This window comes from Balearica regulorum, chromosome 7 (assembly GCF_011004875.1).
Source record: "Balearica regulorum gibbericeps isolate bBalReg1 chromosome 7, bBalReg1.pri, whole genome shotgun sequence".
NCBI classification, from domain to species: Eukaryota; Metazoa; Chordata; class Aves; order Gruiformes; family Gruidae; genus Balearica; species Balearica regulorum.
In genome coordinates this window covers 18899577-18923616 of record NC_046190.1, presented here as the reverse complement: position 1 = coordinate 18923616, position 24040 = coordinate 18899577, and the positions used below count along the sequence as shown (strand labels likewise).

The 24040-nt window shown below is 34.4% G+C and overlaps 1 protein-coding gene across 3 annotated transcripts in view; it reads left to right on the top strand.

Annotated features, from left to right (window-relative positions):
- HECTD2 (HECT domain E3 ubiquitin protein ligase 2) overlaps positions 1–23220 on the top strand; it is a 40071-nt gene extending 16851 nt beyond the window's left edge. Inside the window, exons 7-21 of one of the 3 annotated variants that reach the window (XM_075758272.1) lie at positions 97–142; positions 1260–1369; positions 2769–2917; positions 4440–4563; positions 6063–6159; positions 7064–7171; positions 9018–9150; positions 12824–12912; positions 13986–14144; positions 14590–14664; positions 15646–15733; positions 15988–16094; positions 17292–17407; positions 18044–18187; positions 20625–23220. In XM_075758272.1, coding sequence (XP_075614387.1) covers positions 97–142; positions 1260–1369; positions 2769–2917; positions 4440–4563; positions 6063–6159; positions 7064–7171; positions 9018–9150; positions 12824–12912; positions 13986–14144; positions 14590–14664; positions 15646–15733; positions 15988–16094; positions 17292–17407; positions 18044–18187; positions 20625–20745 — 1666 coding nt within the window. In that variant the 3' untranslated portion in view covers positions 20746–23220. Of the gene's footprint in view, positions 1–96; positions 143–1259; positions 1370–2768; positions 2918–4439; positions 4564–6062; positions 6160–7063; positions 7172–9017; positions 9151–12823; positions 12913–13985; positions 14145–14589; positions 14665–15645; positions 15734–15987; positions 16095–17291; positions 17408–18043; positions 18188–20624 lie in introns of those variants that run through there. The other 2 variants (XR_012836343.1, XR_012836344.1) reach the window with 2 other exon arrangements.
- Positions 23221–24040: the final 820 nt, after the last annotated feature.

The following is a 24040-nucleotide window of genomic DNA, read 5'->3' as shown; positions in this document are numbered from 1 at the left end:
AGTAAAGTTAAATCGTAGGGTGCATGACTTCATGACTCTTAATGTGCATATATGATGTATACATATGGTTGTGCTTATTATTTCATTTATTCATAGGCCACGAACAAAAGATGATCTTAGAGCATACTGTATACTTTTACAGGTGAGAAAATACAGTATTTTTACTTAAGTATATGTCCACTTAACTTATAATCTATAAACCAGTATACTGTACAAACAAGATACTTTGTACAGCTGAGATAATTCCAATTTAATTTCCTGTTATAAGAATGTATTAAAATATGGAAGAAGTACAGGGTACGTATGATGGGAATGGGAGCTTAATAGAAGATAGTTGATGGGGAAAGGTTGCGTAGATTAAGACTATGAACTAACAGTTAGATATATAATTGTTTCCTATCATTTTGTGGGTTGAAAGAACAAACGTGTCAGCAGGTTATTTGTTCTTATTTCTTTTTTATTCCCAGGTTTGTTTTATTGGTATGCTGTAACTCTGATCTTTCCAGAAAGTTTCAGTATATGCGCTTTTTGATATTGCTGTAACTTTCTCCAGTGTTGCATTTTACCCAGCAGACCTTCTCCAGTCTGACTGGCTGCATTGTCTGATTTCTGTTTGTATTAACCTATTACCTTTGCTACTGTAGCTGATTTGCATTTGTGGCAAATTTCCCCTTTAAATTTTGCCAATATAGATAACAGCTCTCCACACAAGGAAAGGTTTCTGTTGTTATTTGAGAAGATCGGATGGTAATTTAATTTTTTTAGGCCAATAGTTTTCCTCTCTGGGGTGGTATACTAGCTGTGAGTTGTAAGGAATATATCCTTCTTAAAAGTGGGAATGTGTGAACTTATACATAGGAGGGAAAATAAGTTTGGATTGATGTGTGGAAAGATAGGAGCTATGAGAATCCATATTACTGAGATGGAAAGCGCATCGCTCAGAGGAGTGTAGTTTATGTGCTACATAGTAAATGATAATCCAGAAAAATATATTGAGTACTGCCGTTATTACCTGTGGGCTTTCTTTTGAAACAAACAAACAAAAAATCAACTTTTACAATATAGAAGTTATGTATTTTTTATTTGACTAGAAGTTGCAAATAATTTTTTTTTAATAATTTTACCACTGTCACAGCAATTTTGTGAATTCCTTTCCTGCTTAATTGTATTGGCAACAACAAACATAAGAAAAAAATCCTAATGACTCTTTTCCCTTTATGCAGTTTATTAACCTAACACATTTTTTTAATCTTTTTCAGAATCCTCAATTTAGTAACACTTCTACTTATGTCATCTATGCTCACTTGCTAAGACAGATAGCAGCCTTAACAGAAGCTGACCATCATTTCCTAGTGCACTGGTCTAAAAAGTAAAAAAAAATAAAAAATAAAACTAGAAATTCCATTTTTAGGATTACAATTGTTAATGTATTTCCATTGATGTTGACTGTTTTATAAATTATATGAAAGTGAATTTAATTGACTAAAGAGATTGTTTTTGTTGTTTTCAAAGTATATTTGGACATAGTCCACTAAGTGATACTGATTTATAGATGCAAACTGTATGTAATGTATAAAAATGAATATCTTTATGTAAAAGAGCTTTAATTGCAAATCAAGTGTTATAAGTTATTTTTCCGTAACACATGCCAATTTTTTAGATACATGTTTAAATGGTATTATTAATACAAACACCCTTCTGATCTTTGTTTAAATAAAGGTTTATCTGGCATAATTTGCAAAAGATACTGTATTCTATGAAAACCACAAATTAAATCAAATCCCTGCTTTATAGTGCAATAGAGGTGTTGAGAAAGTGTAGTTAGGGCATTAGATTTTTAATTAATTGAATAACTCTAATAGCACCTCACTAATGAAGTCATATGGGGGTAACTGCCCAAAGAGTGGCTTTTAAGTTAGTATGCAGCTTGCCTTCCTTATATTGACTGCAAAAGTTCTGTCTGGAGTGTAAAAAAAAAAAAAAAAAAAAAAAAAAAAAAAAAAATTTTGAATGGCTGTATTCACAATTCCCTCATCTCCTAGGGAATCTGTTAATAAAGGATTTTCTTCTCTGCGAGAATGGAAAGTATATTTCCCTCCTTCCACCCTGTAATATGTCTAGATTTGCTTAAAATTGTGGTAATATATGATTTCATTTGAATTAGTGTTTACAAATAAGGTTTACCCTCTGGGTTAAGGATGCAATAGGCACATTGATGGTTTTATTCTTAAAGCATGTATTGGAAATCTAAGCCATTAAAATAGGAGAGCTCTTATTTAGAAAAGGATGCTTTAATATATCTACACATATATGGGTATTGTGATATTATGGAAGTGGTGCAGCACATAATGTAAAATGTGCACTTGTTACAAGCATATGAAGTACTTTCCACTCTTTAGTCAATAGACCAAGTATCTCAAAATAAAAAATTGAGAATTCCTCAGTATTCAGATTGTGGAGTGAAATAGCTAAGGATTTTTGTTTTCTTAATATTTACTAAAAATCAAGAATAAGTAATGATTCTATGGCATTATTTTTTTTACATCACGGACATTAAAAAGCGTAGTTAGGGGTGCACTGAAGAGCACTGCTGTGTGCCAATATTTAAAAGCATGCTTCTCAAACTTTATACGTGGAATTTTGTTTTGTGTATAGGACAAAAGCATGTGGTTTTGTTTTGGTTTTTTTAAATAATATTGAAATCTGATAATATAAACTCTAGTGTGGACAGTGATCGTATGAGAGTAATTGCAACATGTTTGTTTTAGGATTTCGCAGAGGAGGTTCAAACAGCTGGTGGACAGGTTACTGCAATTTATTTCTTTACGCCTATTTCCTGCAAAACCTGAAGAGTTTCCACCTATGGTGAAATGTACCTGGTGGATTCCATCAGCAACCAAAGTCCTGGCTTTATTTAGTAGGTATTTTTCTTGAACTGTGTATGCATATGTATGTGTGTGTATATATATATGTACATTTGTGCATATAGTTACATATAGGGAAGGATAGTTTATACCTCCTCTCTTTTGTGGGAGACTGACAATGATGGTAGCACAGTACGAACTACCATAAAATGCTAAAAAGTAGTAAGCAACAAAAACCATCTTCTATTGGCAAGTCTTTGTATTTGCTTTCAAGTAGAAGATAATTGCTGTGCATCATTTTCCTATAACAACAACTGAAGATTATTTAAACAAAAATCCACAGAAGTAACTGATAGTTAAGGTTTCCCTTAGATTTGTAAAAGAAACTGTTTTAAATGTGTAATTGCCAGAATTTCTTTTGTAACTGGCTTAACCTCACAGAAGTATTTAGCATCTAAGAGAAGCTAGTCAATGCATATGCCTCTTTAAGTCCAAAACTACAGCTTAAAAAAAAGTAAATCCCTGTCCAGCTCAACATAGAGCACAGCAAATTTGATCATTGCAACTACAAACCTTCTCCTCCACTCATCCCCAGTAGCTTAGTGTTTAGAATGGCAATGGGAGTTTTAAGGTCAGTCCCCTTTTCTTGAGGGGTAGAAACCCTTTCTCTTTTCTAGGAGAAAATGAAACCATCAAGTGAAAATTAAGATTGGAATGAAGATGTTTTCATATTGCTGTCAACTTAAAACTTTTACTTAAAAGCATTCTGCGCAGTCCTGCCTGTCCAGAGCAACAGTTTAGACATAAGCTCAACTGTATCTAAACCCAAGGCGTGTGTTGTCTAGTCATCTATGAAAGAGTTGCTAATTCCTTAATTCTGGGAAAAGGGATATTTAGTAATTCAAAATACACTACTTTCTGTCTGACTGATCAAAATTAAGTGCAAATAGAGAAAGCTTATTAACAGTTTGACATTATATGAATGTTACGTAATGAGATAGGCAACCTAAATGTGAATTGATTTTCTTCATTTGGTCAAGTACTTAATTTGTGTACTGGTGAGTCTAGAGGGAATAATAGTTACCTGAGGACATAGCCATATCTTTGCATACTATGTTTTGTGCCCCTTCCTTTCCATCCTTTTTGCAAGCAGGCATCAAACTCAAACAGATAATTGTTAACTGAAAAGCATGTAGATGTTAGATAGCTATGTTTGGAATTAAATGAAGGTGTTTAAGAGATACATCTGTGAAACTGCTGTTTCATTGATATCAACAGAACGTAGCATTCTTTATCCATCAAACCTTAACTTAGTGTGCGTCATTAAGTGGGCTAGAGTCAAATGGACGTTCTCTTATCATAAATGGGCTGAATTAGGGATTTACTATTTTTTACAGCAATTAATATGATGCCATATGGTGTTATGTTATAGTTGTAATTCTGTAGCAAGGAAGACAAAGTTATTAGTAGCTTATTTGTCCTAAAGTTTCTCAGGTCACTGATGCTCAGGATGCCTAGAAAACAGATGTGCTAAGCCAGGCAATATTTTAAAAGATTTTTGTGTTTCCTTTGTAGATGCTGCAAATAGTCTGATCAATCCTCCTATTATTTCATACACGGATTTCTATAATTCTACACTTGATCATATTGATCTTATGGAAGAATATCATAACTGGCAATGTTATGGGAATTCTCACAGGTAAGAGGAATAACTGGTTGTTTCTTGTTAAGTATTTCCAAGCACGATATCTACAGTATGTATATCTTGTATATAGTGTGTGTATATATGGTATATATAAGAAAAAAGAAAAAAAAAACCAACCACCACAAACCCATGACATGATAGCAATGGATGTACAGTAGGCTTTGCATAGTCTCAGTCAAAGCACTGGAATCTGAATACTGCTGAGCTTCAACATTTTTTTTTTTTCATTGACACCATCTGGCTGTTTTGGCACCCACATCCAAACTTATAAAAGGGCTGTGAGATTTCCACCTGCTCCAGTTCTTTTCAGTTAGCTGGGACACTGGGAATTCAATATATATCAAAACAAAGTTTGCTTGATACATAATTTCTGGAGTAGCTGAAGTGCAGACTAGCTGTATTATTCTTAAAGTAAATTTTTTTTTTTTACTTTGTTACAACCACACTTTTTTCCAATTTTACATCTTGTAACTCTGTGGTGTTCCACTTAAAAAAAACCAATCAAGCAACACAAAAACCAACAAACCATGATAGTCAAGACTATATGCTTAGAACTAAGAAGGCCAAGTAGGAGCAAGTCCTGGTTTACCTTGCATATGAAATATTTTAAAATACATAATTCTTCAAACTAAGTCAACATTTCTTGGCAAAACGTTTTGGATTAGGATTTCCAGGAGGCCAAGTGAGAATACTTTTCTTCATTTTCCTTTCTTTCCTAAAGATATGAGAATTCAGAGCATCTCACAGGCAGGATTCAGGGTGCACATGCAGTCTGGATTGAAGATGCACACATAGTCTGAACCGCTGGGGATTTCAATATGAACTTCTGCTAGGTGATACATGAGCTAAATAAAATAAAAAATACCAGAATAACCAGTAACAAAAATATCTTTTACCTTGATGATTTCTGAAGTTTTTAAAAATTATTTGTAGTATTTGACTGCAGTGGAATGTGTTTGTGATCTGATATTTTAAAAGTCCTAAACACTTGTAACCCTGGGTTAAACTAAAGGACCTGTAGAAAATCAGTCCCTTTGAGAATCAATTCTGCAGCAAATAAGCCAAACCAGAAATATTTCTACTGTGTACCTAAGAATGCTACACAGAGTGTGCTGTTTTTCTTGTATTTAATAAGATATTATCATTTTCTTTAATTCAGTGTGGCAATTAAAATTTAGTATTTTAAACAAAAGATGACTGTTTTTTATTAGGTCTATTGATAATGATAAACAATAAAAAAGAGCTTTATTGAGGATAAGTATTATTACTAACTACAATTTCTAGTAGTATTTGCAAATAACAGTTTGTTCTACTGCATTGAGTATCTATGTATGCAATACAAAAAACCCAGCAGCTATTTGCAAATTACTATCAGTGGAGGGTAGGTAGTTACTGAGTGATCATGAAAAGATTCACTCCTGTATTCTTAAAAAGAAAATAATATGCTAGATGCTAAAAAGGAAATATTTCATCTTCTTTTCTCTTGTTGTTAGGTTTTCGTTCTGTCAATACCCATTTATTATTTCTATAGCAGCAAAAAAAGTTATTATTCAAAGGGACTCGGAACAACAGATGATAAGTATTGCACGGGTAAGTCATTTAGTGATAAATGCTTGTGTCTCATCCTTGGTATTTTATAAGTTTTTGTTAGGTTGATATTACACACAGCCTTTCATCACAACTTCTAGTATTGGACTACCCTGAAAAAGAACTTGAACATTTTACTATTACTAGTCTAGAAATGTCCATGCTGGATTCTCTCAATATTTTTTTATTTTCATGTGCTAGTTTCAGGATGCTTATAAATACCAGTGTTGTGAAGAAAGAGTTACAGTTTGGGTTGGTTTTTTTTTTTTCCTTTCTTGAGAAACCAGCATAATATGCTAGCATGTTAAATTAACAAGATAATTAAGCAAGAAAAATTCCATGAGAGTTTTGGACTATTTCCTGTTTTATTCTGTGAAGATATGTTGTCATGGAAGACCAAGATACAACTGAATGTTCACAAGTCACAAAAGAGGTACTGCTTCTGGGCAGCCTTTTTTGTTTTGAAAAAAGAGTGGTCTGCCTCCTTCACTGGTAATTTTCTTCAGGTGCTAGGTGTGATACTGGTTTCCTCGGTGTCCAATGTGGCAGCACCACCACCTATCCATTCCTGTCTTGCTGGGTGTGTCTTGTGAATAGCTAAGTAAAGCACAAGCCAGTCTCCAGAATCTTATGGGTACGTTTTTAACTATTTGGGGAGCGTAAAAGGTTGCTGCACAACTTCTGCCTTCTTGTTAAACTTCCTGATGAGTTAATTCAAATATGGTGTAAATGCTGTCTGCAGTGGAAAACAAATTGCTCTCCATCTCTTAGAAGATATTGAAGCAGCTATCATAGTAGGGTAATGTCTTTAATGCAAGATAATAGGGACTTTTTACATTGAGAATCACAGCACTTTGTTTTTAAATGGAGACGTTGCATGTGTGATGTTTCTTTTTTATTTAAATAGCAAAGCCTTGTGGATAAAGTCTCTCGCAGACAGAAACCTGACATGAATATGTTGTTCCTAAATGTGAAAGTGAGGAGGACGCACCTTGTTAGTGATTCACTTGATGAGGTAACAAAAAATGTAATTAAGTGGTGTGTGCTGCAGAATAGCTAGTGCACTTAGATTTCAGTTTGATAAGTCATATTTAAATCTTCCTGTGCTAAGAGATGAGGAATATAACTGTATAATACTAAATATAAAGAACTGAATTAATATGTCACAACAGCAGTGCTGCAGAATAGATTAGACATTCTGAACTTTAATTTCTGTCCTCATACTCCTCTATAGCTAAGCCCATAATGAACATACATGCTTGCATACTATGCAGTATGTATATGTGTTTGTAGTGTTTGTCTTAAGAATACAGTGCCTAATTATAAGGTATGTGGAACTTGGTACCATGATAGGAACATGAATAGGAAATGACTAATCACTAATGAGTTTGTTCTGTTCCAATTCTTGGAATATTTTTATTCTTTTCCTTTGCTAACTTCTCTAGCCTATAACAATTATTTTAGGCTTTCTTTTTTTAACTTCTTCTCTTGATTTTTAACTGATTCCTCATATTCTTCAATGTAATTTTTCCTTTTTTAGAAATGAAACACATGTTTCCATTAAAGTAGGCAATTCTTCAGTATCCACTGAACCTTGCTAATTAATATTATTTAATGAATTTAGTTCCTACTCTTTCTCCACCCTAAAAACAGCCTGGTGGTATTGAATAATAAGTCCAAGTGGTGAAAACAAAAGAAGACCAAACAAGTTCTGATTGCTCATGTTCAGAAAACATAAGTTTAAACTTTTTTTCTTGGATTAAAACTTGTCCATTTTGGCCTTCTTTTCTAAGATAGAAGAAATATGAGTGGTAATACTGCTTTCTCTCAGGCATTGTAGGTCTTTATTTACCATGCTGAAATAACCAAGACCAACTTTGAAAATATTCTCCTATTTATTTCTGATGTTTTCTTCTGCCGATCTTGGGGATGAGTAAGAATGTATTACATTATTCATATTCTCAAAAGTGTGGGGAACAGAAGGTGAACGAAAGATGTCTTATTTGTATTTCAAACCTAAAAAAATTAATTGGCAAAGGAAAATCACCTCAGTTAATAGTTTGTGTCAAATAATACAAATACCTGTAGTTATAAAATTTGTGCAACAGGAATTTACCTGAGCAGCACAACATACAAATTATTTTAGCACATGCATCTTCCTGACTAGTTAAACACTTTCCCTGGAGCTGGCCAGTAATTAATGATTTAAGGAAAAATTGGATAGGGACTTGATCTGAAAGATCACTGCTAGTTGTGAAAGGCTGCAATCTAATTCTTTGCAGGTCTTTTGCATACCTGGATGAAATTCTGTCTCTTAGGACAAAGGAATGAAAAAAAGCCTGTTACCATTGTCTAAAAAAACAGTTTTACCATATAGCTGATACTTACTGGCAGGTATCTTATGCTGAACAGAATGATAGCCAAATGTAGACAATTTTAGCTACCTCTGTATTTCTAAATATCTCCAAAGAATGTCTAAATCTTTTTTAAATCTATCATTTTTTCCTGGCAGAATGTCTTCTCTGTAGGTAAATAATTTTATAGGTCTGAAGTATTCCAGACAGACTCAATTCATTGTATCTAGTAGCTTATTAAAAGTCTGTATACCACCTAACTACTTTTCAAAAGTAGAGTGGGGCACCATGTGCAAGGTAGTTGATGATGTCAAGTAGTCATGATCATCTTGCTTCTGCAATTCAATCATTGTTTTAATATAGTTTTGAGCTATTGGTAGGAGATAATGCAATTTACTCATTTAAACAAAGCAAGAGCACTAGAGAGAGAGATGTGTTCTCTATGGCTAGAGATACTGATAATATGTTAAATGTCCTTTTTCTTCTTTCCTACCTATTTTGCAATAGCTAGCAAGGAAGAGGGCAGATCTGAAAAAGAAGTTGAAAGTCACATTTGTAGGGGAAGCTGGTCTTGATATGGGTGGCCTGACAAAAGAATGGTTTCTTCTTCTGATTCGCCAGATTTTTCACCCAGATTATGGTGAGTCCTCCATAAATGTTCTTATGTACAATGTGAAAATTTGTTTTAAATTATCAAAACAGTGACGGATAAGAATTCTTCATTAATCCAGTATTAGGCAGACCAGTTACTAATTAATGTAAAAACAAAAGCAGGCAAGTTAGAATTGTATATAGATGAGAAGTTTTGGCATAGAGAAAGGTGGAAGAGAGTGGGAAGTACTTGAAGAGCTTTGAAGATCTTGGCTTTTGACAAGGAGGTTCAAGCATTGCTAAAAAATGAGATTTTGCTTCAGTGGTATGGCAAAATTAGAAGGTGAACAAATCTCTGATCAACGGAAAGGTTTAGAATTGAAATTAGGATTCAGCTTTTTAAGACTTCAGTCATGCTAAATCTTGTTTCAGAAACTGAAGGCTCAGTGTTTATGGTTTGTTAGTATCCCTAGGCTAGTGAGCATGTTGGTTACGAAGCAGGAGGATTCAAGACTAGCAATAGATTTTTCTTGGAGTTGTTCCTCTGAGATATCTGTGGAGTTACAGTGTTTCCATCTCTATCCAGAAGAGAGAGGATCCTGATTTACCTCTGGACAGATGGGAGAAGGCTATCAACTATTTTATGGAGTAGGACAAGGATAACTTAAATCTGTTATAGCTCAAATGGAATTGGGCCTTTGAAAGGGTGGTTGGTTTCTTTTTCTCTTCTGAGTGTCAGTGAGTTGCTAGACCTAAAACAAGCTAAGAATAATAAGCAAAAGCTATACAAGCCATTGAAACACTGACACTTGTCTGCCCTTGGAAATTTTCTAGAATTCACAGAAGTATATGTGTGAATCTGTATGTTTGGACTTCAGAATAAGTTTCTTCCTCAATATGGTGTTTGGTTGCAATTAGAATGTGATATTCCTCTTCCAGAATAGGAAGAGACATATAGCAGCCTCTGAAGTAGATGGTTTAGCAAATATTCAAGTGGAGATAAGGCCAAATGTATTTGTTTGTCACCTGCCATCCTTGCCTCTTTCTTCTCATGCTGCTGCACTTTCTGTTTTTACACTGCCCTCAGCTGTCTTCATATTGCTAGTCAAGGGAGTTTTCCTGGTTTTCTTAAGTAGCTACAGTTGGATGCTGTTAGTGTGGTCAGCTCTGACAAACAGTTTCCATTGGTTTCCATTTGCACTGATAGTTGCGCTGATAGTATCTGCAAGTTCTAGCACTATTTCTGTGATTAGTATAGGTAGAGGTTAGTTCTTACTTGAATCTTTGTCATCATACATTCCGTTTGGGGTATCTGTGTGGCCAGTATTCTTAAAGTGGTCTGAGATGCTCTCAGGAGAGAAAGGTACTTCAGTCAGGTGCAGAGGCAGTATAGGCAGATCTGAGACGGAATGAAATAGCCTGCCTCTGCTGTTACCAGGACCTGTGAGCCCATAATGATATCTGCAGGCCCAAGAGTTAAAAAAAAAAAAGGAAGATTTTTTGAGTAAATAGGAGATTGGAAGACATGAATGAGCATTCATAAACAAGCAGTTCAATCTACTTTTTTATATTGCTATAGATAATTCTGGGTGGGTTTTTTCCCCCCACTCTACTATTTCTCAAACAAGTCGGCTTTTCTCAGCTGTGCATGGATAAATTACTGATGTTATAATGGGTTAAAATGTTTCCAGGCTGGCTCTTAAATTGGAAATACTGATTTCCAGGGGCTTCAGCATAACACGTGATAGTCATTGATAGAATGTAAGAGCTTGTCTGTCTTTGCCTGGAAGTGTTCATGTCCCTTAAAGGCATGATCCTCTGTTGTTTCTGGGACTGCTTCTAAAGGTCCAGCGTTTTAAGTCATAAGTATGTCCTCAAATCTGCTGAGATCATTACTTGCCTATAGCCCTTTTTCTAGTAAAAAGAGGTCTGTGTGGAGAGATGACGTTTGGTGATAACAACCTTAATAGGAAACAATTTATCCTGTAGAAAGTGTTCTGTAAGTTTGACAGTTCTGTTAGTAAAAATGTGTTGTCAGCAGAGCTTGGTAACTGATGAGTTTGGAAACATTTGAGAGTAATTTTTTCACCAGTTCTGGCAGGCTTCCTCACTTTAAAGTGTAAATTCTTTCATTGATATGACTATCAGCCAAGTGTGGGAGGAGTTCAGAAATGTTCTTGTCCCTTGGAAACGGACTCTATATTCTGCTGTCTTTAATGTTTAAGTTGCAAATAATAGATGTCAGAAGCCTGGAAGAAAAAACATAGGAAAACATCACTGTTATTACCCTTTCCAGGTTAGCTGATCCTGCAGATTTAACCTCTGAAATTAAAGAACTCTGAATTAACTGAGTTGTCTGCCCTCCTGTGTGTGTTACAAAGCTTTCTTCATCTTGGTGCAGACAATTAATAAATGGGATTTGAGACCTATTTTGTTGCAGTATCACTGTCATCTTTCAGTATGTGAACCTTGCTCTGCCTTACATGCAACTGTTCCATTGCTTCTGGTAAAGGCACAAATCTTTTGTAGTGAGCACTTTTTTGAGCTGAAGTTCAAAAGATAAAGTTAGATTGTTCAGGACAGTGTGAGGAGAATATGAAGGCAGAGTTTTACCTATATTTTTTCATAAGAGCTAGATGTCCCCGAAACATCTATTGGATTTTTAGTCTTTTTTTTAATCCATAGAAGTTTGATTTTTTTCATTTAAGTCTTATTTTTTCCCAACTTTCATCTTCAAACACAAATGTAGTGAGCTACTGCATACAAGATGTCCCCTCAGAACCATTCAGTGCGTTGGTTTGTACGCTGACTGGGAAACAATAATAAACTGTCACCCCATTCACTCCCAACAAATTAAAACCAGTCATCACATTTTATCCAATTTATTTCTGCATTGCTGAAGTTAATTCCACTGTTAGTGCACACTTAACTAGAGTGTGTCTTGCTTCTCTGAGCAATACTTGCCTAGGCATCTTAAAGGTGTTATGTGGTTTCATTACATAGGTTTCTACTTTCCGCTATTTAAAACAGAATGATTCATATCTGATGCAAATAGCAGTCAAACTAGCCTGTAGTCATGATTTCAGTAGGATCTAGCTTGTCCTTTAGACCAGTGAGTAGCTTTTTTTTTTTTCCCAGGGTGTTTGGGGTTTGGTTTTTTTTAACTTCTCTGATACAATTTTTTTGACAGAAAATATGAAACATACCCCTTTGCTGCTACTGTGCATATAAGATAAACCTCTTACAGCTTTCTATTCTAAGAAGGTAAAGCTTATGGTATTTGTATCATTGGATTCACGCCAGCATTTTTAAAGATTGTCATCTGCTATTGACCCAGGAAGTGAGGAAGAAATGGGTTTACGTTGCAGCAAGAAATTTTTGTGTTAGACAATGAATGTTTCTGGCTGTACAGATGTGAAGAAACAGATTGTGGAGAGACAGTGTAGAATATCTGTGATTAGAGGCACTGAAGAATGTGTTGTACTTGCACCCAACAGGGCTAATGGGTTAGGCCTGCATCAAGCTTGGCTTTGCCCTTGGTGGTCCTTGCCCAAGCACCTGCAGGCTCCTGCTGTGGGGGGGAAGATGGGGCTGAGAACAAGGGTGGAGATATGGATGCTCCTAGGAGTACTTTTGAGGGTGCACATGCAAGAAAGAGGAGGTTTTGTACAACTTTTTATTGAAGCTCAGGCTTGGTAAAGGCCACCATTCCTGTTCTGCAGGCATGTTCACCTACCACAAGGACTCGCACTGCCATTGGTTCAGCAGCTTTAAGTGCGATAACTATTCTGAATTCCGATTGGTTGGAGCTGTATCCTTTTCTATCTGCTAGATGTGCTAAATGAACAGCCATTCAATGAGTTGGCACAGGGATGAATTAAGGCATTGATTAAAGCTCATTCTGATGTTCTATTATACAAGCGTGTTCCATTTTAAATGTATAAAAAGAATGTAATTCAAGCAAGTGAAATAAAAATTGGAAGAAAATGGTGGGTACATGGTACATTTTGCACTCAGAAAACATTAGAATTAGGATTACACATGCAACTTTTTTGTGTATAAACTGTAATTTTTTATGTACTTACACCTCTGGGTTTATTCAGTAAACGTAAATGAGACTGTATTTTGAAGTCCCTGTTGATCACTATGGGTTTTGTTTTTTTTTTTAACTGAATGGAAGCCACATGCTATTTTCAGCATAAGTTTATTTCCTAGGTTTTCTGTTGTGCTCGCTTATGAAGTCCTCAGACAAATGATTAATGATAATGCATGTTTATGACTCTACTGAGATGAGATGATGATGTCCCCATTTCACTGACTGCAGTTGGAGCAGATGATTGTTGTAGGTGTCTTCCAACTGAACTATTATAGTGAGAAGCTGAACTGTGAACTGGATTCTTCTAATTTTTGGTATAATTTCAAATGTGTTTCACAAGATACGCTTAAATGTGTTAGCTGATGAGCTGTAGTGCCAGTGCAGGTTTATCTTTATGCTTTTAGATTTAACAGAAAAATTGCTATATTGAGTTCTCTCCAGAATTTTTTGATTAAAAATATATATCTACAGTTCTCTTTAAAAACATTTTTCATAACAATACTTTGGAACAATTTATTCTAGAAATGCTTATATGGAATATTATGATGAAGATTCTCAAGTGCTCTGTCAATGTGCATCACTTGACCATTTTAACTACTACTTAATTTTAATACAAAACTGCATTTAAAATTGTCAGTCCAAAAAAATTAAATAATTCCCATTCTTTGTTCGTTTAGCATGTATTAGAGTATGCTGAGTAAAATCTTAAAATATTTTTTCTAAGTTACTTAAAATATTAACTATAATAAGGATGTGTGGGGTTTGCCCTTAACTTTTGCCGTGTATAGCTTATGGGACTTGCTGTATATAATAGCATCACCTTGGATATTCGTTTCCCACCTTGTTGTTACAAGAAATTATTGAGTCCCCCCATTGTTCCCTGCGATCATAACACACTTGTAGGCATCTGTGATGTCACGTTAGATGACCTATTCCAGATTATGCCAGTAAGTATTATGTTTTTTAAGAGGCTAAATTACTGATTTAGAACCTGTTTTATCTATATTTAATGCTTGAATTATAAACAGCAGGTTTTTAGCACATGCTGATAAAGTCTCTTTTTCTTCTGTTGAAAAGAGAAATTCTTCATGTTTTCTAGCATAGCAGAATTTTTGTTGATCTACTTGAAGTTAGAATACCAAAATCTGATATGAGCATTTTAGAAACATTTTCTGTAATGAAAAGAAAAATGTAAGTTTATACTGAAATAAAAATAAATATATTTACACACACACGTCTTAATTAAGCAGTGAGTTTTTCTTTGTGTATTCATTTTGAATATAGAGCTTTTTCCAAGATACTTTCTGTATAAAGTAGTGATTCTGGTATGTCCTTGCAAAGTACGTTACTTCTCTTTAGTAAATCTACAAAGCTTTTTTACTCATATTGCAGGAACTGGCTCATGGACTAAGTGAACTTCTAGCCTATGAAGGCAACGTTGAAGAGGATTTTTACTCGACCTTTCAGGTCATTAAATACACAATTATAAGTGATTCTCGTACTCGTTCAGTAATTTTTACCAATGTTTCTGCAGTGGAGTGGCCTACCCCTGTGTGATTGCTGATTGTTCGGAATCTAACTGCATGGGCACTAAAGCTTGCTTCAAGAACCAGTCTAGTCCTGGGGGCTTGGGGCGTACAGAGGCTGGCTCCCTTACTGGGCTTTAAGCTGTTGCCCCGGCAGTGGAGGTGGATCTGAGTACTGCCTGCTGCCTGCTGGTGCATTTCCAGCTCTGCTTGCTCTGACACCATCCCCTTGCAATCGGTGACCTGGTTTGTGGAATTCTGGCTGCAAAGCAATCCCTTTTCTGTCTAACTCAGATGCTATTCAAAGTTTATTCTGGTTATTATATATGCTTTGTCCAGGAAATCTCACTTGAACAATAGCTTGCTCAAGTTACAATAGTTTTGCCTGACCTGTATGTCTAACTGCTACTTCAATCAAGAAAGCCTTTTTCATTTATTCATTGTTTTAGAGCTCATACTAGTTAGTAAAATTTCATGCTGGTTTATGGATGTGTACTGGACTAGTATTGACCTTTTATTCCTCAGCTTTGAATTACATTATTGTCAGACCATAAGAGAATTTTTGTAAAGTGGGTACTTTTGAGTTCCTAGGTGAGTGACAGTGGAACAAATACCTTCTTAATCGTATTTGATGCTCCTAAATTGTTCTTTTGTATGAAAAACTCTGTGGCTCCAGACCCTGCAGGTCAGTTTGATAAGCCACTGTGTAACAGGGTCAATTTTTCTACTTTGAATACCAATTTATTGAGCAATTTGTTGAAAATTGTAATATTTAACTTTTTAAAACCCCATAACCCTCAGAATTACAGCATGTGCTAAAGAGACACAGGAGAAATACATGAAATAATAAATACGAGCTTTGTAATTTGTGAGTATATGAATGTATTTTCCAGTACTGACTTTGAATCGTCTTTTTCTCCAGGTTTTTCAGGAAGAATTTGGTGTTATAAAATCTTACAACTTAAAGCCAAATGGAGATAAAATTCCAGTTACAAATCAGAATAGGAAAGGTACTTCAATACATACCAACTACACATACTGGGCAGATTTAAGTTGATCCTTTTTTTCCTTCTTATAAGCCTAGGTTTTCTTTAACAACATATGAAAATGAAATTACTGTTGTCCTTTCTAGTATACCTACCAATTTAATAGTATCTAAAATGAAATTAATTGATTTTTCTTAATTCGGTACAATTTGAGAGAGCACAACAAATGATTATTTAAATTTTATGATATAACGAAATAAAATGTTTTTCTTCTTTAGAATATGTGCAGCTCTATGTTGATTTTCTTCTCAACAAATCAATCTACAAACAATTTGCAGCTTTCTATTATGGATTTCATAGTGTCTGTGCTTCATATGCATTACTGGTAAGAATAAAATGAAACATAATTCTTCACTTTTGTTTCAAATATGTGACAATGACTTATCTAAATTAAACCAATTACACTGGATGATTTTAGGATTCGTGAAGAATCTTGATTAATCAATGTAATTGATTAATCCAATATAAGCAGAAGAAATTAAGCAGCTGTTCTCTGTAGTGTTCCATTGAAAACAGATAAATAAAGCTCCACAAGTTAGGTTTTTCATTGTGCATCCACAGACACTTCACAGGCTGTTGTGTGAATGTTTACAAGGATTCTGTGTTCCCTGCAGTTATGAGCAGGAGAGCAACTATGTGTGCTCTTGGGTGACTCCTCTGAAAACACCTATTACTTTTTGCAGGAAGAACACTCAGTGAGGTTGAGATTAAACATTCTTCTGTATTCAGTCCTGTTTGGCTGTTGGAATGCCTTTTGTAATTTACACCATCCCTTGTGCAGTTAAGAAGAGAAAGAAGAGGCAATTACAATTTGCATTAAATTTTCTTCATTCCTGTGAAATTGGCCAAGTATGACATGCTTGCAGCAAAGTGAGATATGATTAACTACAGGGAAGGTTCTGGAAGGAGAATGAAAATCTATTGAAATGCCATGATATATGTTCATGCAATTTAACAATGTTGTAGTAAATGAGTAAGTAGGTTCTGCAGGTGTAAGTTTAGCAATTGTTAAACATGGTTTATTTTTATGTGTATTTGCTTTGCACAGCATTGTGTACAATTACGAGTCAAGTTCTGTCAGCCACGGCTACTTGTCAACCTACATTGGGACTTTTCAGTGCAAATAAAACGGCAGTTGTAACCAAAATTGAGATCGAGACCCTCTCTCTGAATTCCATGTGTACAAACTTAATTTTCTTCCTGACCCATTTGTAATCTAATCAGATGACAAACAAGTCAGTATAATAAAGAATGAAAAAGAAGTGAGGAACAATATAAATATGCTAAAATATGATGTTATCTAGTAATTTGCTTTTTACTATGTACCACAGTAAGAGATTCTCCAAAGTACTGAGGAATTCCTATTTTTATAAAACAGTATGTATCTAAGTTATAGGTTTATACTGAATGATATTCTGTTAATTTTTCTATAATTCCAAAAGAAAAAAATAATCTGAATCTAGTAGCATAATTTCTCATCTTTAAAAAAAAAATTAAATATTTTATCCTTAATTTCTGGCAGCTACTTCGTCCAGAAGAGGTTGAAATTCTTGTCTGTGGGAGTCCTGAACTGGATATGTCCGCTTTACAACGAAGTACCCAATATGAGGGCTACCAAAAAACTGATCTTACTATACGGTAAGCTTAATTTTTTTTTAATTCTAATTACTCAGTTTAAAACCATCATAGAATGGTAGACTGTTGGGAACAATCTCTTCCAAGGATAATCTGAGAATGATTGAAGTTTTAAAAACTTGTTTCCAAATAAGACAAAGACGCTATTAAATTATGTATAATTAGGAAGAGTTAGATCCTTAATGGCATAATGTGTTTCTGAATACCCTTAAAAGGTTATGATCAGATTGCAAGGGAGATAGTTTAAAAAGAGTAGCTTCAAATTCTGCATAGTGAAATCTGAGTCTTTATTTCTATTATCCAATCTTCTAAAAATGCTTTTTCTCTTCCAGTTCTGTTTGATAAGGATGACATTTATATTAGTGAATAGAAGGCTTTTATATTTTTATAGAAAAGTTTGTTTGGACATCATTTGACAAGACATCATTCCAAAATTCATAAAACATTGTACTTTACAAGTCCTTAGGAATTTATTTAACCTTGCATATTAGGATACTATTGATGTCCTATATATTACATTAATTAAATTCTCAGTAAGTGACATTCATCATGTAGTACTTGCGGTTCTATTATTATTCTCTTACTGTTTTGTCATGATAATGCATCTTACGCCATTTTCTTCTCCTGCCCTGAACATAGATACTTTTGGGAAGTAGTACTTGGATTTTCTCTTGACCTTCAAAAGAAGCTGCTACATTTTGCTACAGGAAGTGATAGAGTACCTGTGGGAGGAATGGCTGATTTGAATTTCAAGATTTCAAAGAGTGAAACATCCACTAATTGGTAAGTAGTTTTCTGGATTTTTAAAAATTTTTGTTAAATTATTTCCTGAGAGCCCTTATGACTCTTGAATGTCTTTTTCAATAAGAGTAAACTAAAGTATAAGGAAGAAACTACATGGACTCCTTTAGTTTGTCTTCAAAATGTTGTTATACCCATTTATTGATTGTATAAATTTTGCAGGTGACCATCTATTATAAAATCGATTCTCCAGTCAATGTTTACATTTGAGGCCAGGAATTCTTTATAGAGATTACTTACATGTTTTCAATTCAAATAAATTATTTAATTGTTTCTAACATGACAGCTGAGCTAATGAAAATATACAGTGAATCACCATGACTTTTTCTGAATTTGTTGGGTCTGTTTGTCATTATGTATAGCAGCCCCTGCAGTTGCAGAAAATGCTTGCATTCTTTCATTATGGTCTAAATAAGAATTTCAACATGTATGGCTGGAGAAGATGTACCATTCCTTTAGGGTCTCTAATGAGTAAGTGTATGGCCAATAGAGAGGTTGCTCAGAAGAAATAGGAACAAAGCAGCCTTGTAATTTCATTGTGAAGGTTAAATTGTATATGCCAAGTTCTTATGTTTCTGGTAGTGTTTTATTTTGTGTTCAATTGACTTGAGACATTCCACATACTTTCCAGCTAGTATTTTCCTTCTCAAGGTTGGAGACAGTTTAAATAATTTGAAATACTGTATAGAAAAGCTTGCTGCTCTGAAGCTCACTGCTAAGTGGTAGTTGCTGCCAAGCAGTAATTATTGGCTTTACCTAGATTTCTCAAACATTTAAGGTAATCAAAATACTTAAATGGAAATATATTTTTAAAGTCAAAATTTTATTGGGTTTTCTGTGATGAGCTGAATTAAACTCATAAACAAAATAAATTTTGGGTTTGTTTTTAAATTTTGGTACATCTCATTATTGTGGTATTTCTAATGCTTTATTCAGTGAGCTAGTAACTGGTTACAGTAACATGGTAAAGGAACACGAGGATCTGATGAGAAATGAAGAAAAATCACTCAATGTTGAATGTCTGTCTAAGTTCATTCTCCTATAAATTGTTCTTTTTCTTAAAAATGGGAAAATGTGTTTTGAAATAGTGTGCATTTTAAAATTATGTAGGTCTGTGTTTTGCAAGACAATTGTTGCAGTAGACTCCCTGTGCAGGGATGAACAGAGACATGTTGGCATTGCATTGCTTCCACAATAGGATCAAAGAATAGAATAGCAATAAGAATTGCCAAATTAATATCCAGTTTCCCAACTTTCCAAATTCTGAAGCACATGACTCCAGTCAGATTAACAGATCTTTGCTTGGTTGTTTAAAGGGCAAGGAAGGGGAAGAAGCTTTGTTTTCCAGATTTGGGGGAATCCACCCCCTTTCAAGAACATTTGCTAATGGCCAAAGGCCAAGCTACTGCCATTCAAAAGACTAAGGGCTTCAAGGAAAACAGAACTAGAGAGCTTTTGAGTCACGTATTAAAATTTAACTTTTAAGTGTCCGAGTTATAGAAATTTTTCAGTGTGTTGGGTTAATTCCAAATGTCAAGTTGAGCTTCAGCTTATTGTCTTTCTTCTCTCTCCCCCCAAGTAATCTGTTATAGGACAAGTCTATATCCTCAGTGCTGTCCTGTGTGTCATTTGAGGATACAAAAGGCAAGAAGATCCTGTAACTTCTTATTGTGGGTATGAGGCAGGATGTTAGTGGCATCTCATACTGATGGCACAACAAATGCTTCTGCTACTGAAGAACAGTTCGCATCAAATTAATCCATTCTAGTGAGGAGCAGAGTTTCCAGTGTTTCAGCCAGGCAGTCCTAAGAGATATCTGCAATGTATTTTCAAACTCAGCTCTCAGCAGAAACTCGCAACTGAGTGTTGGCACAGCTAAGACCAGCATTTCTGAACTGTTGTTTTCCAGGGCTTCAATCAGCCCCTCAGTGCTCTGCACTGAGACATATGTCTGCAAGAATGTACGTTACCTGGCTGAACTTTGAGTTCTGTATCCTTACAGTAACTGTGGTTCATCTAGGTGTCTCTATACCTACTCCAAGACCCACCTTCCTTCTTCGTGTTGTGGATTCTGATTATACCCAAATTTTGTATTTAGAGAAAAACTGATTTTGAGGTCATGTGGTACATGGAGTTTGGAAAACATGGAAGGAGATGTTTCCAACTTGACAAAAAAAAAGGGGGGGGGAGGGGAGAGGGAGTTGCAGATAAACAAATTCACCTGAGGTGCATATGACCAATAGTGGTGCTGTTTGTGTTCAAGAGAACTTGAACCAACAACATTAGGATAAATGTTCCTTTTACAGGGTTTCTTATTTAAGTAGTGTTTAACTGAAAATGTGCAGGCAGCTGGCAGTATTCTACTTCTATTGTATTATTATTAAATGTGTTTTGTTGGTGTTGTTTTAAATTATTTTAGGTTACCCGTGGCCCATACGTGCTTCAACCAGCTTTGTCTCCCTCCTTACAAGAACAAGAAAGAACTGAAGCAAAAATTGATCATTGGAATTTCAAATGCAGAGGGTTTTGGTCTAGAATAAAATGAAATACTTCAAGAACAGCATTTTGATGTAGCATTCACTCTCTTCTAATTGTGCCTTTAAGCTTTTTGTTGTTATGTCTCTTAATACTGTGCCAGTCTTATCCAACTTAGATTTTTTTTTTTTTAAATTAAATATGAAGTGTATGGTTTTTCCTGAACGGCAATACATTTCCTGCTTGCTTTGTCACAGAAAGTAGCTTTCTTCATACAAAAAGCTAGTCTATTTGATAAACAAAACCTGACTAAGACAATTTCTAAGTTATAGTTTGTTTCTGTTTTTTCTTAATAGCACTTTATCATTAATCATAATTCCTTTATGTCGCAGGTATCCCACTGGGAGATAATATACAGAATATTTCTTTCTTAGCTAATCCCAGTGGCAGAATGTTTTCAATTAACATGAATAATAGAAAAAATATAACATACAGCATGTAGCCATATTTTCACAAACGCAAATAGGAATTTTAGTCTTTATAAAATGTATGCAGTTTTAATATTCTGGTTTTCCTTCTCAATGAAACAGGCTGTCTAAGAAGCATGTAAATAACTGCCTGTGAACAAATAGAGTTTTGATAGTGCCATTTACTGCTAAAAATTTATTTTGTATGAATAAGAGGTTTTAGATGTTCTATATTCAGCTTTTACAGATCAACAGGCTTGACTGTACAAGAGTGTTAAAAGGTACTTTTTTCAGCTTGAGGGGATTCAGGTTCAAACTACAGGTATTAAGCAACCGTATGGTCATTCTTTGATAGCAAACTAACCAGATGTACTGTGGCTTTATAGTAAACAAACCTAGATATTTAAAATAAATTCCACATATGGTGAAATATTTCAGGAAAAGAATGAAATCCACAACACATGGACAACAGATATAGCGTGTCATGCTATAATTTTTTTCAGCAACTTTGTTGAAAGTCCTAAGTAAGCTTGACAAAAGTGAATACAATAACATTTCAGAAGAATGTTGAAGCCTTCATAAACTTGAAGGGCAGCATTTAAAGACAATGTTTTGCGGTTTTCACTGCACAAACTACATGAAAAGAATTCTTGGTATGCCTGCTCTGAGTTAGTAAATTAGGAGTTGGGAGGAAAGAAACTGATTCTAAAATGCAGATGTAATTATAAGTCTGGGTTTTATTCATTAAATGGAAAAAATTTATCAGCATGCAGTATAGTAATTTTTTAATATGAATAGCTACTGTGTGTTCTATAGATTTTTCTTTCAGCTGAATGAGGCCCAGATTATTCAAGACACTTTGGCATCTAATTTGTCAGCTTTACCCATTGACTTCTGCTGGGGCATGGATGCTTAAATATCTTGTAGTGTCTGTACTCAATTACTTATTTGCAATAAGAGTAAAATATTGTATCATTCTTGTTTTCCCTCTCTGTATTATTTACATACAACCAACAGATTTACACATGATGAACAAATTAATCTGCCTAATCTGTAGTTTCAAAGCTGTTGTGGATTTTCTTCAATAGCTAAGTGTAAATTTTGTTTTATTCTATTTCCTAGAAAAGGTACTGGTTATTTTACTGTTTTATTAAAGCAGAGATAAATAGTAGGATATTTTAAAATATTTGGCATAGTAGTCATTGTGCTCTCTTTGAAACCAATATTAAAATTTCCATTGACTTCAGCCTCGAACACAACTAGATTAGCACAGAGAGTGTTTAAAAACAGCATTTCAAACTCGTGCATTTTACATTTTCTCCCAAATGGAGATTTTAAAATAAGGTTTAATTTTCATTTATTTCTTAACATCTGAAATCCTGTAATTTTTACCATTGCACTGAATGAACTAGTTACCTTCAAGCAATGTTACATTTCTAACAGCTGGATGTGGATGTAGGTAAGAACTCTGGAAACAAACACCTCCTCCCTTTCCCCTCTCTGTAGAATTGGATTCATGGAAGGTTGGCTTATGAATAAATAGCTATACAGTTTCTCTGAAAACATGGCAAATTAGCCAAAATATTTTTTTATGGCTTAAGCCCACTTTTAATAACTATTTATCTATTATTGTTAAAATAAAAGCTTTATCTTCTTTTCACTGAATTGCACTTTGCCTTGGGTTTAGTTTTATTTATTGAAGCTTTTTTGATTTACTGTGTAATATTACCTCAGAATTCTAAGAAGGCTATTGTATTTGCATCAGTTTTTAAATAAGATTGTCATTCAATGACATTTTATATATTTCCTGATGTTGATAAATGGTAAATTTTGTATTTGTTAAATGTAAGCATTGCACTGTATTTATGAAATAAGCCTCTGATCATTTTAAAACTTTTCCTCAATGATGTTTTGTTGTTCTTTTGTCTTGCCCCATAATCCAGCAAATCTTTTTTTTATCTCCATCATTGTTTTGTACCGTACAAAAGAAATCTGGTTTGTATAAACTTGTTCATTACTAAGTATCTATTTTTATGTATTAAAATTGTGCAGTCATTAAATATTTCAATTTCTCGTCTCACTTGTTTAACTTCAGATTTCCAAAATTGATCATAATGGGTTTAAAAATATGATCAATATATTTTTGCTTTTGTCTTATTTTTCTTTTCAGAAGTTTTCTTTACAGTAAGAGTTCCTAAAACATTGCATGGCTCCCTGGAAAAGAAACTGAGTCTCAACTACCAGATACACCCAGAAGTATAATCTGTATTTAGAGTCAAAATTGCATATCGTGGTGTAACAATGCTGGAAAATAGCATGGATCCTCAACTTAATTTACCTTACTTTTTTTATTTCCTCAGTTGCAAGATTACTTTGAGATACAATGAGAGCCAAGCTGTTGTATGTCTTACCTTTTTCTGACTAATTTTAATATTAAAATCGGGAGGGGCAAGGAACAAGAACATCGTACTTTCTAGTGGATGCAGGTCCTGATCACAGGACTAATATCTGACCAGATTTAAACTTGCTTTTCGTCTCCCTTGTACCACTCCAGTTACCTACAGATGGCAGCAAAGATGAGGATTGAAACCACTTAATTAGATGTCACTTTCCTCTTAACTAACAGTAGATATTATAAGTAGAAAAAAATGAAGAAAAGAGTTATAGCTTATAAATCTACATCACAAATTGTTTCAGATTTTTCAAAATCAGCACAGAAATTGACTTCTAGCAAATGGATATGTAGGAGGGAGAAGTTGTTTCTGTCTAGTATTGGGTCTTGAAAATGTCTCTTCTTTCCATGAAGTTCCCTAATGTGTATTGGGATAAATGAGAGACTCTGCCAAAGCCTCAAAGAGAGGAGATTGATTGTTACTGATCTCTGAACAGTCAA